Source organism: Epinephelus moara, chromosome 24 (genome assembly GCF_006386435.1).
Source record: "Epinephelus moara isolate mb chromosome 24, YSFRI_EMoa_1.0, whole genome shotgun sequence".
NCBI classification, from domain to species: Eukaryota; Metazoa; Chordata; class Actinopteri; order Perciformes; family Serranidae; genus Epinephelus; species Epinephelus moara.
The window spans coordinates 13,507,660-13,524,762 of NC_065529.1; the positions used below are offsets into that span (position 1 = coordinate 13,507,660).

At 42.4% G+C, this 17,103-nt stretch overlaps 1 protein-coding gene across 1 annotated transcript in view; it reads left to right on the forward strand.

Moving 5' to 3' along the window:
- The window catches only part of wnt4 (wingless-type MMTV integration site family, member 4), a 29,377-nt gene extending 16,936 nt beyond the window's left edge, over positions 1-12,441 (forward strand). Inside the window, exons 2-6 of the mRNA XM_050038933.1 lie at positions 6,548-6,629; positions 7,474-7,627; positions 8,029-8,160; positions 8,527-8,669; positions 9,948-12,441. Of these exons, the coding sequence (XP_049894890.1) occupies positions 6,548-6,629; positions 7,474-7,627; positions 8,029-8,160; positions 8,527-8,669; positions 9,948-10,418 (982 nt within the window). The 3' untranslated portion in view covers positions 10,419-12,441. The remainder of the gene's footprint in view (positions 1-6,547; positions 6,630-7,473; positions 7,628-8,028; positions 8,161-8,526; positions 8,670-9,947) is intronic.
- Positions 12,442-17,103: the final 4,662 nt, after the last annotated feature.

Below are 17,103 nucleotides of genomic sequence, written 5' to 3' on the forward strand. Positions count from 1 at the left end.
TAGTTAAAAGTATGTGATGCATGTGCTAAGATAGTGATTTAGACACAGGTCAGAGGTCAGCTTTACCATGTCTTCTTCAAGGACAGCTCAGCAAGGCAGGTGCATATGAGGTTCAGGGAGGTTCAGAGGTCAATTTGAGGCTAAGGTGGGTCAGAATCAATTTTCTTTTTTTTTCTTTGAAAGTGTTGGACTTTTTTTTAACTTCCCTTGGAAATAACTTGAGTTCTGGTGTCAGCTTTTCTTAGACGTGTGCACTGATGTCCAACAATCCCTCACTGATTGGCATTATATGGATTTGCTGACATTACTCAGATGTGTTGCCTGCATGTACGCTGGTTTCTAGAATTGCATATCTTAGGTGTTAAGACAAAAATTCCAGATTCAAGCTTAGATGTCAGATGAATATCTCTGTCATTGTGGAGTAATGCAATGGACATTGGTCTGACACTACTACATCTACACACATACATTTAAAGACCTGTTTCATCTATCTGTGTTTCACGCACATAACCAGTGCATCATGCAATCAACAGGTGTTTGCTCAAGAACAATTTGAAGAGACACATGACACAACATTGGCAGTTCAGAACAGTCTGATTGTCTGAAGCCATCAGGAGAGCCGCAGAAGGTTCAGCAGGTAGGAGGGCGAGCTGAGTGCTGTACTGTGGCTCAGTAAATGGCTGAAGTTAAAGTGAGAGGATAGTGCCCTCTACAGGTCACTGTGTGTTTTACATACTGAAGGTGACCACTGCGGAGGGGACAGGGAAGGTTAGCTCAGGTCACATTTGTCTTTACGAGCAGGACAAATCTCTGCTGCCTGCTGACTCTCTACTTGCACTACTAAATGTGACATTTTCTGAGTCATTTACTTTACTGGTGTAAAACTAATAAAGAACATTGCCAATGCATCAAGTCAAACAAAAATCTGACTTGTTGCAGGGTTGCTTGCAGGTCTGTTGGCTCATTTAAGAGCTGTGCACAGTGCCTCAGTAGAAAAGACATTTCTTAGACTCTTTCTTGCAGCTCTCCTCCTTGCATTTCCCATCCATGCTATATTTACCTGTCGCTGTGTACCTCTGCTGTGTGCTTAGTGCTGGAAAGGCAAACATGAGGATATTTTCATATAAATACACATTAGAGGTGATGGAGGCACAGAGAGTGTGCTACAGTTTGGGGGCATTTGTGTCACTTTGGGTGTGTACATGTGTGTGTGTGTGTGTGTGTGTGTGTGTGTGTGTGTGTGTGTGTGTGTGTGTGTGCGTGCAAGAACGCTGAGAAGTTTGCTGAAGCACACTGCTGTCATGCAGATGTGTCCAGCCTGTATCCTCTCCCTCCCCTGAATTTCTCTCTTCTCTGCTGCCCATACTTTCTCTTCATTTCAGCCCTTAGTTCTGCTGACTTTATATGTGATAAAAATGCTTGACTAACACTGATAAAGACTCAACCTTTACTTGGTATTCATGACTTAAGACTTGACTTAGACTTGAGACAGATAACAGAAGGACTTGACTTTTTTAAACTGAATATTAGCATTTTTCTAGATATTGAGAAGTTACAGGTTGTTTGTTTTTTAATTCATGACTGGGTGATTTCTAGTGCAATAAAGTGCACACCTGGAAACTTATTAGGATGTGGCAGAGAAGCAGAGGCCAACAAATGCTACCATGGAAGGAGCTAATCCAAAAATAAGAAAATCTGGATAAGCGGTATGCAGACCAGCAGCTCAAAAATCAGCGCCACGACAACCAGAACATCCAACTTCATTAATCTCTTCAAAACCCATAAAGAAAGGGCTGTGAATGTGTCTTTTTAGCTAACTTATCAGCTTATTGGTTGGTCAAACGTTAGCTTCCCCAGAATAACATGACTTGATTTGTCTTGCTTTATTTATTCGACTTTACTTATGTGATTCTCACCAAAGTAACTTGAGACTTGAAGGTCAAGACTTGCTTGTGACTTGCTCCCGCCTCTGGTATCAATCTTCTCATCTGACTCTCTGCAAGAAAACAATAAATGTAATTCCCAAAATTCAGGACCTGGACCTTTTGTAACAATTTATGTAATAATAAATGTAGACTCAAAGGTCCACTTACCAGCTTTTAGCTGCATCTCATGGTCTTCATTCAGAATGAAGCTCTTATATATTGATTCATTATTAAAATGACTTATCAATTTGCTGTTGATCAGCTAATCATCGAATGATCTTTTCTGCACTACAGAGAAAGTATCCCTTCAATAACAGAAGCTTTGTCTGTCATTGAAATGAACTGTGGTAATGCATTTTTATAAAGCATAAAAGTGGTTAAGAATGGATTTCTGTGTGGTATTCTCCATTTTTATGTTATCCTTTATTTCCTGTCTCCAGATAACAACCTGCGTCATAAATGTCTCCTCTGTTTAGAATTATCTCTTCTTTTCAGTTTCAGCCTCCCATGAGACCGTGGGGGGCTCTGGGTGGGAGGTATGGAGCATTCCACCTGGACTGTGGTGCGTTCGCGTGTTTGTGTTGCATTACACATCGCAGCCTTCACAACACCACTGGCTCCACTGGGCTTAGGCCCCTGGGATTTAAGCACGCAACCACCAGAGGCCAGAGAGACAGAAAGGAAAGAGGGAGTGGAATGAGGATGAGATGTGGGATGATGGTGTGTGTGTGTGTCTGTGTGTGTTGCTCTGTCCTTCTGTGGGTCTGTCTCCTTGTTGAGGCGTTTTGTTAACCTTGTCTGTGGGAAGCGGAGGGTACACACAGCAGATAAAGTGAGACAGGGCTGAATAGACTCACACACATTCGCCCAAGGCCTTTGTTGAACTATTCCCACACGTGTAAACATATTCACACACACATATCCAGAAAATTACCTGAATAACAGCTTATCCAGTGTTTATTAAATGTTTCCAGGGTGAATGTCAGGTCAGCGCGATGCCATCCAGCTGTTTGTGTCATTGTGAGTGTGGCGCTGCCCGTCAGACAGGCAGCGTGCTGTTGTTGAATGTGTTTTCTCCATGGGTTGTTTTTATCGCTGTCTGATGGTCTCCCAGCTGGATGCCTCGACCCAAACGTAGCGCGCTGCCCAAGGCTCCGCTAAACAACAAAGAGGGATCAAACGCCGCACATGGCTTTGATGAAAACCTCGCTTCTGCAATCGAGCAAATCAGAGCGGGGCAGAGCTGAGCTGGACTCCATCCACGTGGGGGGGGGGGCAGGACCTGTAGATTTGGAAAGAGAAATAAACTGACAGTGGGCTCCAGGACAGACATGGAGTTTACATACCCCCAACAGCTTCGATTTACTCCAGCTCCCTTCAGAAATTTTGAAATGATCAGGTCCTCTTACCACTGTAATCTCCCGCATTTCAGTGTCCAGTGATGAAATTGCTGTTAATAACTTTTCATATTTTAGTTGAAGCCCTTCTGTTCCTTCAAGCCATTGTGTGTAACTTTGAAAAGAATAAATACCCGTTTCTTCCTCTTACAAAGCAAAATTGAATCAATAAACAATAAAACACTTCTTTGCTCAGTTGGTCTGGTATGTCCAGTAGCTTATGGTGTTTGCAAATTTATGATAAGATTAGATATTGCACTGACATTACTGAGTCTGCTGGCTATATTTAAGCTTGTCACAGGAAAATACTTAATCACAAGGCACAAATATGAACCCTTCAAGGGCTTCTGTCCTGTTTGCAATCGCACCGTGAATAAGAACACTGAAGTGATATACTGTAAGCCGGATGGCAGATGGTATAGCGATGTCACTTTCACTTTGACGCGTCAAAAATCAAGTTATATTTCTGCCGCTACATTTATGCTACGAAAAGTCCGGACTTTACTGTTGGTCCATTTTTTCCATGTGTTCTTCCATTTTTTCATTACAAGCTGTTATTTGTGTTTCGAGTTGTTGTTTAAAAAATGGCAGTTGCCGGTGCTGCATTGGCTGTGTTTGACCAATCACCGTACACATACATCACTCATGGTTCCTCCTGTGCTGGGAGACTACCTACTCTGACAGAGGAGCTAAAAGAGTCCTCTAAGAACTAAGATTCTTTCTAGCTCTTACAGTGCAAACACAGCATGAAGTGAGGTTCTCAGACCTATGAGAAATTTACTCTGTTCTGAAAACGCCTAATTAATCTACTGTTAATATAGTAATATTGATTAGAGCAGCTTTAAAGAAAGTGTTGGGGGTTCATGACATAAAAGCGTTGGACACACTCTGATAGAGGATGGGGGCCTTGGTGGAGCTCCTGAGGAAAGTGTCCACCTTATGAGAGAGTGAGGTCACCCCTGAGGGCAGATGTGAGCGGATGTGGCTGAGATGTGGTGGAGTGGCAGACAGCGAGGTTATCACAGCGATGAGTGCTGAATACTGATGCTGTCTGGAGCGGAAGAGAAAAAGAATATCATCAAAGAGGCAGAGAGATTATCTGAGCTGTTGAGAAGAGGAGATGAGGCAGTGAAAGCAGAGGAGGAGCTGTTTGACCTCTGGACAGATGATACACTAATTACACTACCACATTTACAAACTGTACCAAACATACTGCAGTAATGCCAAACTTGTGTTACCTCTGCTACTATCCTTTTTACCACCCAAGCTCAGGAGGGTTTGAGGGCTGAGATGTAGCTAACAGCTCATGTTTGCATAATAAAATCAATAAGGCTGTCATAAAGCCTTTAACACACTCAGCTGGTGTAAAACACTTGTAGCACAGCTTCATGTTGTGCATTATAGCTTTGTCAATAATCGGACAGCAGAATTCTCTGCAATCTGGATCTGTGCCACAGCTTGATTGAGACGGGCTAACAGGGCTTTACAGAGGTATGTGTGGTCTTGGGAACTCATAACCCAAGACTCATAAAACAAGCTTGAGAAACCTTAAGGAAAAACATGTCTACTTGTACAGAACGATAGCCTAAAAGTTAATATTGTTGGAATTTGCCTTTATTAAGGGACATTTGATATTCAAACTCTTTCCACTGTTTGGATGAGCCTGCAAATACTGAAGTCATTTCTTCATTATAGCATGATGATCACATCTATTACATTTATCGCTGTCCCTTCAACACTCTTTCATACAGCTGTAGCGCTACATTTCACAGCATGAACTGCTGTGTAGCCTGACGCAGTGTGACATACACTGCAAAATGTATCAAGTCACGGACAGTCTAATGTAACAGGCCACTTGGATTTAATTTAGCTTATTTTTTTATATTTTAGATGTCAGTCCATGAATTTTGCCTGTTAAACAATAGTGTGTTTTTTGTTTAAGCTTCATGAAAGGAGTAGTCCAACCATATAAGTGTGGATTTTGGGAGGGGGGGAGTCGGGGACACAGGGGACATGCCTCCCTCAATATTTAGAACATGTGCATTTGCCCCTTTTTTATTGACAACAATACATTTCCACCATAAATTGGTGCATTAAAAATCGCCAGAATGTTGAATGGAATGATAATTAGGTGTCTGATGCTTAGAATTTTTTATGGTGAAAAACTTCCTTTTTTAAGCGCTATCCATGAACCCCATGGATCATTTTTTAGCGTGCATCTTGTCGCACCATCCACCTTCCTCTCCACCTCCTGTTGACAAAGCTAGCTTATATATTACATCACTTTAGAAACATTGAATTGAAATGTAATATATTCATGGTTTGCACAATGTACAATTCCAAAATTCTCTTCTGGCGACTGGGCTGCTTTACAGTGTGGATAAACTTGTTGGAAGAGTTTCGTAGAATCAAGAGTGATGCATGTTTTTGTGCCATGGTTGAAGATAAAACATGTCTTTCAAAGCTCTGAGTGTGTTACATGATACTGGTAGAGAATTTAGAAGTGAGGAGTTATGTCATGTCATCTGGAAAACTTTCCATTGTTTGAAAAAAACAAAACCAAGATTTTTAGACTCAACATGTGTTTAAGTGAGTACATGATGAGAAGTGTAGACAGTACATAATCAGGGCTGCTCCCTCTGTGGGAGTCTCACTGCCAGCTTATGAGAAAGCCTATTTCTGTACGGTGCAGCTGGGACTGGAGATATGAGACTGGAGTGAGGTGAGGTGGATGTGTGAGGGTCAGGGCATCCAGACCGATGCCATTTTCTCACACATCTTAGGTCGTGTGTGTGTGTGTGTGTGTGTGTGTGTGTGTGTGTGTGTGCGCAGTATATCGCCCTGACCTGTCTGGCCTGGAGGTGGTGTGTGTGATAAGCCACTTTCCCTCCTCTCAGAGACCTTACAACCAGACATTTATCCAAAACATTCCCACAACGTCATGGGAACCAAATCCTCTGAACACAAGCTCTGCTTCTCTGAACAGTGTCGTCAAGTCATCCCTGGTTTAAAAGGGAGCATTATCTGTAACAACTGTACCAAAGTGGCACTATGGTGGAGATGATATGCAGTCTGTATCTCACCTTGTAGCATCAGATTGGTACTTTTAAATTCCTTTCCTTTCCTTAAATTCCTTTTTCTGAATGTTTCTTTGCATCCTCCAGGTACTTTCAGGTCTACTAAAGAAATGTACACTAATATACACCGTGTATCTTATTTCATCAGGTACCTGGCCAAGCTGTCATCAGTAGGAAGCATCAGGGATGAGGAAACGTGCGAGAGATTACGAGGCCTCATCCAGAGACAGGTACATACCTTTTCTGGCTGTTGTCATTGTATGTATACTTACAAAATGTATTGCACCATAATTTGTACATCATGTGACAAATGCTCTGACAGGAATAAAAATGGAAGAAGTTAAGAGTGAAAGTCTGTGTAAAGAGGCAGGTTGGGGTGGTGGAATGGTCAAACAAACACTGAACTTTCCCCCAGGAGACCAGTGTTTGTGTCCTGGGTGAAACCAATTGAACTTTGATTTATTTTAAGGTACGTTATCATGTTACTCAGTCCCTCCAGGATGTCGCAAAATTGCAATCACAGTAAGAGTATAATTAGTTGCATGATATGTATGAATTTACATTTCCAAAGCCATGCCTCAGTGTGGGAAGAAAAATGCATTACAAATGTGCTGGTGTTATTTGTAGTGGTTCTCCTATGAAACCACTGTCTGTCCTTGGGTGCTTCTTAACAACAGTTTGAATGTGGATTGTGATATGGAATCATATATTTATTGTTGTTGTAAATTTATTGTATTTCTACAATTGGCTACGCTTTGTCACTCTTGAACTTTCCTACCATCTACTAGATTTTAGAGATTCGGCATTTATTCCGCCAAAACCAAAGGCCATATCTCACAGTGTTAATGAAGCTGAAAAGTAATTTGAGTATCCGCCCCATGATTCAGAATTTGCCCCAAAGTTTAATGAGTTCTCTCTTCATGCAACAACCTTCCACCAGGTTTCATGAACACTGGTTTAGCACTTATTCCTTACTCCTGCTGACAACTAGACAAACATTGGTGGAGATCATGAGAAAGTAAAGCATTTTAGTGTGTCTGTGGCTGATGTAGCTCCTGTGTGTTTCTGCTCCAGGTTCAGATCTGTAAGCGCAGTGTGGAGGTGATGGATGCTGTGCGCCGTGGAGCACAGCTGGCTATAGATGAGTGTCAGTTCCAGTTTCGCAACCGTCGATGGAACTGCTCCACTCTGGAGACCATGCCTGTGTTTGGCAAAGTGGTCACCCAGGGTAAGATTAGACACTGTAGCAAGTCTTGTCATCAAGAAAAAGATACTGATATGTCAGACAGCACCACAGCTGACTGACGCTAAAACAGATTTTCTACCTGTCAGCATGTCCAAACCCCAAACTATATATATACTTTGATATCACTCAGAACTGTTTCAAAAACTGATTTGATGTGGATTATCCCATTTCATTTTAAAATATTGTGACATTTTTAAGCTGCTTTCCATGTGTGTTGGCTCAACCAGCTCCTGCATGTGAACATCTTGGCTCCTTCACTTAGACTTTAATACACTCTTTATCTGGAGATGTTGTTTTGCCATTCAAAATGACGAGCTCTTTTCAGCTGCATAATGAAACAATGTGACAGTGTGTGTATGTGTGTCTCTGTGTTTGTGTGTTAGGCACCCGTGAGGCAGCCTTTGTGTATGCCATCTCAGCAGCCAGTGTGGCGTTTGCGGTCACAAGGGCCTGCAGCAGCGGAGAGCTGGAAAAATGTGGCTGTGACCACAATGTACATGGAGTCAGTCCAGAGGGTAAGTCTCCCTCTCTCTTTCACACAAACACACACACATGCAGAGAAAACAGAAGGACCGACGCATCCAATACTATTTAATGCAATAATATGAAAAGACTAAATAATGTGACATTTTAAATACTTATTTTATTTTGAAAAGGCCGGACCGATATAATTGGTTGCATATTAATTATTCCAGTTAAACTCAGTGTGTACAGACACATCTTTTACAATATCAATATCATGTATTGCTACAATGAACCATCAGTACAGAGGAACTGAAAAGAGGCTGCACATTAGTGTAGTGTTTATGTGATGTTTAAAGTGCAATGACGGAGCCATACAGATAACCACTTCCTGCCTCTATCTTGATATACTATCACAGGGTTCCAGTGGTCAGGCTGCAGTGATAACATTGCATATGGAGTGGCCTTTTCCCAGTCCTTCGTGGATGTGAGGGAGAGGAGTAAAGGCCAGTCCTCCAGTCGGGCTCTCATGAACCTGCACAACAACGAGGCTGGCAGGAAGGTAACTCAGTGTGTTTGATGTGACATGTGAATTTACAGGAAAACACTGCACTTCTTTTAGTGTGGAGCGCCCAAAGGGTCATGCTGGCATTTTTTTTCTGAAATACTTTGCATTACCTCATAATAAATTTTGCATTAACAGGCAGTGACTTTAGTATACCACTTTCAGGGGCTCTGTATTTTAGTATCTAATAAAGATGCTCTCTATAGAAGAGAAAAGTTTCTGGATATTAGCTTGGTTTATTAGAAATGGTGAGGACATAGGTTGTTATGTGCTTCCATACACAGTTGGCTGCAGCAGCAACACTGAAGAAGAATGAAAACTAAGATAGAGCTATTTAAGTCTACTGGAGATGACACAAGCCAAGTCTCAAGTCATATGAGTCAGGTTTCAAATTATTTTGTGACAAGTCAAGTCTTTCAACAGAAGTCAGAGTTAAGTCTCAAGTCCTCCAAGATAAATCCAGGTCAAGCTTTAAATCCTTTTAGATAAGTTGAAATCAAATTTTGAGTCATTTAAGACAAGTTGATGTCAAGTCTCAAGTCAAGGCTTACCCTATTACAGACAAATCCAGTGCAGCCATGTTTCAGGTCAATCAAGACAAATTCAAGTTATTTTTTAAGTCATTCGAGACAAGTCCAAGCCAAGTCTCAAGTTATTCAAATATGTCCAGGTCTCAGGTTATTTGAGATAAATTTAATTTAAGGTTCAAGTCATATGAGAGAAGTTCAAGGTAAGTCTCAAGTTATTCTAGACAGGCCCAGGTCAAGTCTGAAGTTATTTGAGACAAGTGCAAGTCAAGTTTCAAGTCAGTCAGATAATGTACAGATCAAGTCTTAAATCCCTCTATAGGAGCTCAACTCACATTTTGAGTACTTCCAGAGAAGTAGAGGTCAAATCCCAAGTGAAGCCTTTAACAGACACGTCCAAGTCAAGTTTCAAGTCAGTCAAAACTAATGCAAGTAATTTTCTTCATTTGAGTCAAGTTCAAGTTAAGCATCAAGTCATTTGAGACAAGTCCAAATCAAGTCTCAGAGCAGTCAAGTCAAACTCAAATCCCAGTTCTTTTTTTTTATTTGTTTTGCTCTCATCATACTCAAGTCCAAGTCTCAAGTCCATAGCTCTTGTGTTTTGCTGTAGTTTTTACTGTAAGCACAAACAGTCAGCATTTAAGAGACGTTGCTATCTACTGCAGCTATCCTTTATGGATATTATGCATTGTCATCGCATTATTTCAAGTCCTCTCTGCTTACCAAAGGTTCTTTGACATCTCTGCAGGCCATCTTGTCCCACATGCGTGTGGAGTGCAAATGTCATGGTGTGTCAGGCTCCTGTGAGGTAAAAACCTGCTGGAAAGCCATGCCCCCCTTCCGCAAAGTGGGCAATGTCATCAAGGAGAAGTTTGATGGTGCAACTGAGGTGGAACAGCGCAAGGTGGGCACCACCAAAGTCCTGGTGCCTCGAAACTCCCAGTTCAAACCTCACACAGACGAAGATCTGGTCTACCTGGACCCCAGTCCAGATTTCTGCGACTATGACCCACGCACGCCGGGTATGCTGGGCACGGTGGGCCGCCAGTGTAACAGAACCTCAAAGGCCATCGACGGCTGCGAGCTGATGTGCTGTGGCCGCGGCTTCCAGACGCAGGAGGTGGAGGTGGTGGACAGGTGCAGCTGTAAGTTCCACTGGTGCTGTTATGTCAAATGCAAACAGTGCCGCAAAATGGTGGAGATGCACACTTGCCGGTGATGGGAGGGGGGCTCAGAGGGCACTGCTGATGAACAAAACAAACGCCCCACACTCCTGCTCAATTGCTAAGGCCAGAGGGAGCAAAAAGGACACGTGGAACTCCCTCTTCTCCTGCTCGAAACCACCCCACCCTCCAACTACTGGTCACAGAAACAGACTGAGTGGCTGAGAGGTCAAATGTCATCCTATTCATTTTATGCCACCTTAATGGATATCAGTAGATTATGCATGGGATTTCCTACAAAGCTACAGAGGCAGTTTGTTTCTTCTCAAGTAGAGATCATCTTTCACTTTCTGTCTCCCTCCCTCACTCTCATATTTGCTTTGTCATTGATGCTTCTTATTTTTGTAATGTTTAACTTATTTGTTGAGACTGAGGAGATTGACGGGGGATGGACCTAGAAGGGGACAGACGAGTGGAGATAATAAAGGACAAACTGGACCCACGGGTGGGCAGATGGGTGGGGTTAAGGGGTTGGGGTGGGGTCAAGAGGAGGGTTGTTTGCCCTCTATCCTTGCTGCTGCTGCTGCTGCTTCGGGGACTCACTTGGAGTGCTGGATGTCAAAAAGGGAGACGCTGAGTCTGTCGGAGGACGGACTTGAACAACAAGGAGGAACGTGTCACAGACAGACTTTCTGTGACTTGCTTCCTGAGTGTACATGGCTGTGCTGCGCTGAGGTTCAGTTGCTGTTGAGTCATTTAATTTGCCCCCTGCAATGCCCTGATGCTGCTCCACTCACTCACTCACACACACACTCACTGTCTTTCTGTCAGAGCGAGGACGATGATGGACAGGTGAAAGCCACTGTCAGCTCCTTCCTGGCTTTTCTGTAGACCCGTAGCACTGGCAGGCGATGGGCATGAAACACACAAAACACACACATACCAAACAAACATTACTCCAAACAGACACCTGTATTCATCCACAGCTGCTACCTGCGACAGCAAACCAGAAACCTTAAATCAAAATAGTTTCCAGTTCAGATATTAAATGATTGGTTAGCATTTCAGAACATTGATCTTGGCCTCCTTCTGCAACATCTGCCAAACGCTAGTTGGCTTTAATGCAAACACGAGTAAACACACAGAGACATGCATGGACCAGCAAACATACTCAGTGTAAACACACACATACACAAAGGGGTCTGCCAGAGGGTTGCTGAGCATGTTCACCATGCATGATGACTGAAGCACTTTCTCTCCAAGCGCACATAGAGCCCTCGCCCCACAGCAACCGACATCTGAACACATATTCAGTTCATCCTGTTCCTCAAACACACACACAAACATGGTTTCCCATGCCACTGTCAGGACTCTATTGTTGTCTTGTACCACCACCATAAAGCCAAGCTTTCCTATAATAACGTGCTATCATTATAGAGACATACTGTAGATCTGTAAAGACTTATACACTGAAGAAGACTATACTGCCTATGAATGTATGTTAATACGGAATATATGCTGTGTCAAAAATGACTGTTGTCGTTTCTTTCAAAAGATACTGCGTGTGTGTGTGTGTGTGTGTGTGTGTGAGAGAGAGAGAGAGAGAGAAAGAATGCCACCAAAACAATGTTGCCCAGAAGGAAAGACATGAGAACATGAGAGGACAGAAAGATGGAAAGTGAGAGAGAGCAGATCCTATTCCACCACCAAGCCCTGAGACACACACACACACACACACACACACACACAGAGCCCTGCTGACAGACATACACATATTTCAATAAAATCGTCCATTTCCCGTGTCTTTCAGCTGCGTTATTATGTGGCCACAGTGTGCGCTGTGCAGCATTTTGTGTGTGTGTGTGTGCTGTTGTGTGAGGTACATTACACCCCGAGGTCCTTCCCTGCACCCCCGACACCTATAAACACAATTTATGCGCCATATATCATCCCATACAGTATATGAACCAGAGATAAATTGATGTGTTTCCCGCGGCGCTGGGAACCTGGTAGTCTGGTTTTGGGAAGAACCAGAGTGGCTGCTCAGGTTACAGCAACTGCCTGATTGGGTTCGGGCTGAAGAGGGAACAGAGGCAGGAACACCGGGCTAGAACAGGGATTACAGCGAAATGCAGACCACATGGCACAAGCTTTTTCCCTCCTTCTGTCTCTATCAATATCATACTGCCCCCCCCTACTCCAGCCTTCTCGCTCTTTCTCCTGCAATATCTTTGACTTACGCTGGTCTCAGTCTGCTCCCCCTCTGCGGAAAGTGTAACCCTAACCACTCTCGGTCTGCAACGGTGGGGATCTGTCCTTCATTAAGCCACCATGATGGCCTAGATGAGGTGGGTGGTGGTGGCCACACTGATTGGGAATGTCTGTGGGCTTGTGTGTGTGCTCAGTCTGTCAGACAGCCAGATGTACAGTCAGTCAGTCAGTCAGTCAGAGAAGTCTAATGCCTTTTGTGGTTTGCTGCGGTTGTGGCGGAGACAAGAGGCTGACAGTAAGGTTTTACCACTTAGTGAGTGTGTGTGTCAGGAGGGTGAGCGAGTGTGTTGAAATTAAGATGCAGCAAATATGGCTTTATGAAGGCTCGTACAAATATTTGTGGAATGAAACTACTCATAGTCAATATTTTGTGCTAATACCAATTATCAGGCCAAAAAAATGCCCCTCAAATAATACTCAAATACACACACTTTTGACAAACATTGGAAATAGTACGTAGTCCACTGAAACCAACTGCTTAATCATCATTATGTCTTTCCCATGTTAGAACTGAATTTAAGAAGTGTGTTTAACAGTGAGTTTAGCCTATAGCTATAAGTCAATTACTAGATCAGGAGGCAGATACGCACAAATGTCGGAAAAGGTTAGCCTAGCACCAAAAGTGCTAGTGCAATTTACTTTGACAAATGTTTTCACAAGTGGGTTATTATTAGCAATAACCTTATTTTGTGTTTTGTACACAGAGATGAGTTGAATTCATGAGCAATAAAACAAGCTACAGTCAGGGATTTTGGTGCAACAGCTACACGATCTGCACTGTAGCCTAGTTTAATAATAACTTAGCTTTGAGTTTACACAATTCCAACATCTTAAAGTTGCACCAGCTGAAAAAGCTCCAATGTAGGCATACATTTAAACTTAAATCTTACACTTAACCTTTAGTTGGTGTAAATTTGTCCTCGTTTAGGTACCTTTTTGTTGTTGGGTGATTAATGTTAGCTATTCCTAGCCGTTAGCATCAAGAATAACATTACTGAATTTCACTGATTGACCACAGTATGTGAAAACGTCATTTTCTGCAACAAGATGTTGGTTAGTGTGGACTTTATGCCAGAGTAACTAAGATGAACCTTGTATCTCCATGATGCAGCCAAACACTGATGCAGCTTTATCATTATATCTAATTTCAATGATGGTTTAGTGTGCACTTTGCACCGTATCATAGAAGAGAGACCTTGTGCATGTATAGCTGGTGCAACAGGCTGCTGGTAGCTTATGGTTGCTAATGTGGGCTAACATTTGCAAACTTTTGGTAGACATTGGCTTACAATCGATAATACTGTCAGTTTGCCAGGGGTGGGGGGGGGTCGATACAGCATAGTATCGTGATATTTTTGTGTGGCAATATTGTATAGTCACACGGTGCAAGTATTGATTTTTTATTATATAAATTATTAAAATTAAAAGTACAAATTAAACTTTAGGTAGCATACTTAAATAAAAATGAAGTCCAGTAGATACATTTGGCTGCAAATAAAATGACTGAAGTGAGATGAACAGACTGAAAACTTTACCTTATTATATAAACAGTTTGTTGACAAGTTCTCCTTTTGGGGACATGACTTCCTGTTAAAAAAAAGGTAATAAATTGCAGTATGTCTCAATATATTTTATCGCAATACTCAGCATATCACAACATCTTTAAAATCACTTTAATATTGTATCGTGACTTAAGTATCATGATAGTATCATATTGTGGATCCTCTGGTGATTCCCACCCCTACAGTTCACTGACTGGTTACAGTGGTGCACCACAATGTAAAAGTTACAGTAGCCAACTTAATTCAAATATTTTTGGTGAACTATGTCACTTGGGCTGAGTCCTTGGCATCATAATAATGACGCTAATCGTACCCTTTAACGTCTGTATGAAATGTACCAAGTCTTTCAACCAACTCCAATGTAAACCCATTTAGAGCAACAGATGTAGATTTAAATGCACAGAAGGTCTCCTATGGTGGGCAGAGGGTGGATAGGTCCAACAAGCACTAGAGACCAGTATTCATGTTCCATGAGAAAGAAAAAGTCACTGAAAATCACTAGAAGTCAAAGTTGAGTTATTTTGTCACATCACTCCGAGGTTACTACAATCTTTTCCATACCCTGACCAACTGGTTTCGTTGCCTAAACCTAACTGTCAACCCGAGCTTAGTCAAGTGATTCAACTCACGCAACTTACCGCTGACACCTTCTGTCAAGATGTGTTGACCCTCGCATCAACAGCGCAAAAGGTTTGCCCACAGCATCATTGACCAAGCATCAAAATATGACGAGTAGGGACGAGATCACTTTGAACCAAAAGACATACACTTAAATACCCCTAATCCTACGGTTTACTGCCCATATTTTAAGAAAGATCAGCATCCATTGCAGCACTGTGTGTTTAAGTAGAAACCTGGATTCTAAAGTTAAACATTTATTTTTTGCAAGTATAAAAAACTACAGCCCCAATGAAAAATAATCAGCATGGCAGCAGAGGTAATTGCATCATCGTAACTCGTCCATATACATAAAATTCACCAATGCTTTTTCTCCCAACTTTGCAGCTATAATCTCTGCTGTCTGAAAACCTGTACAGCACTCAATCCTCTCTGTCCCGCTTTTTACAGACACGTCTGAGCTAAACATGACCCCTCAATTCTCTTAGGGATCGCGTCCTCTGTCAAGCCAAGACATTCAAACTGCAAGGGTTGAAAGCTTATGGAAATTGGTTTCATCAAAGTCTGCTAAAAACACAATTGTTTAAAAAAACATGAGATTTTTTTTTTTTATCTGTTCTTATCCTGACAAATGCCAATGAGATTTTGAATAAGGGTTTTTCACTTCTGGAGAAGCTTCCCCAGGGCGTACAAATCAAGGACATTATGCAAATAATGAACTATAAACGTTAAGAATACAATGGTTTGTCTAATTAGCATGTGTTATTTACAGCCCACACCGGCACAGGTACAGTTCTGATAAATCCTTCTTGGAGGTATGAGAGGTAATGAGTTAATAACGGTGCAATTTCACCCTTTCACATAAATCTCCCAGCCAATTCTTTCCCCAGACAGGCAGCTAATAGCTCACATTACACCTCAGGTACCTCTGCATACCTTAGGTCAGAGGTTTTCTGACCGTCTCTCTTTCTCTGTTGGTGTGTGTCGTGAGTGTGAAGGGTTAACAGTGCAGGTTGGCTGGATATTAATGCCACTCGCTCAGAGAACCCAGGAGAAGGCTGGCTTTAGCCCAGGGCCCAGCCCTCCCAGGCCTCTCTCAAACTCCCAGATCTCTTCAGCATACTTCTCATATTAAAAGAAAACAAGTTACACAAATGAGACAGATGGTTCTTGTTTGTGATGACAGTTGCAATTCTCTCTCCTGCAGCCCTCCTCCCCTCTTCTTCCCTCTCGGCTTTCCTCTGGTGTCTCCGTCATTTTTGTTTTTTTTTTTGCCCAAAAACGGCCACGTTGTGCAACATGAGCGGAGCAGTCGTGAGAATCAGGCTTGTGGGCATCGAGACGTGGACACCGGGCTCCATATCTGACGTGGCTACGTACTGGTGCAGAGGACTTTCTATTAACTGACTGTAGGTTTTATGTCCTTTCTACTGACAAGTGCACATTACGTCAGTCAAAGGGTGGGGAAACTGGACCCTCCAGTGTCTTTTCCCCATCTCCACATACACAACAGTATCATCTATGAATTGCACTGTAATGCTTCTATTATGCTACAAATTACAAGTACGAGAAAAGACATGAACCATTAAGCTTCACACTCGAAAATTCTGTTCTGGAGCTGCAAAGATAAGTCGCTAACACCAATTACCTGCACATTAACATAATTTATGGAAGAAAAAATGGTTGTTAGAACTTACCTTATGTACATGAAAGACAGGCCAAGAATCAGATAAATGGCTGAGTTATGTAGGAATAATCAGCAGAGGAGGGAAAGACTGTTGATCAACTGATTTGAACTCATAGTGGGGGAGAGTTGGGTGACATAAACCCCAGGAGAGGTGGATGAAGGGGGTTGGTGGTTAACTACGAAGAGCGATGTAGGTAACCCACAGCTTACTGTCTGCATTCCTCCTCTGTGTACTGGTACACCCCCGTGGATCATGACAGACAGACAGAGACTCAGATCCTCACTCAGCCACAGAATGAAACGGATATGTTGCCTGAAACTTTTTAAAATGAGAACATTATGAAAATTATATAGTTTTTTATTTAACAAACACTAAACACATTACTCAGCTATGCCAGTGGTGTAATTTGTGGGTGCTTTCCATTGGGCTAACGTGTCTCCTCACATCTCTCCCCTGCACCTTGGATCTTCCCAGCGGCGGATGCAAGAGGCAGATGTGAGGAAGTGACATGAGGACATAGGAATTATGTTCTCCACATGTGGTGAACTCTATCAAAATCAGTCAGATGTTGCAATGGCTCATTTCTAGGAAAATGAGGATTT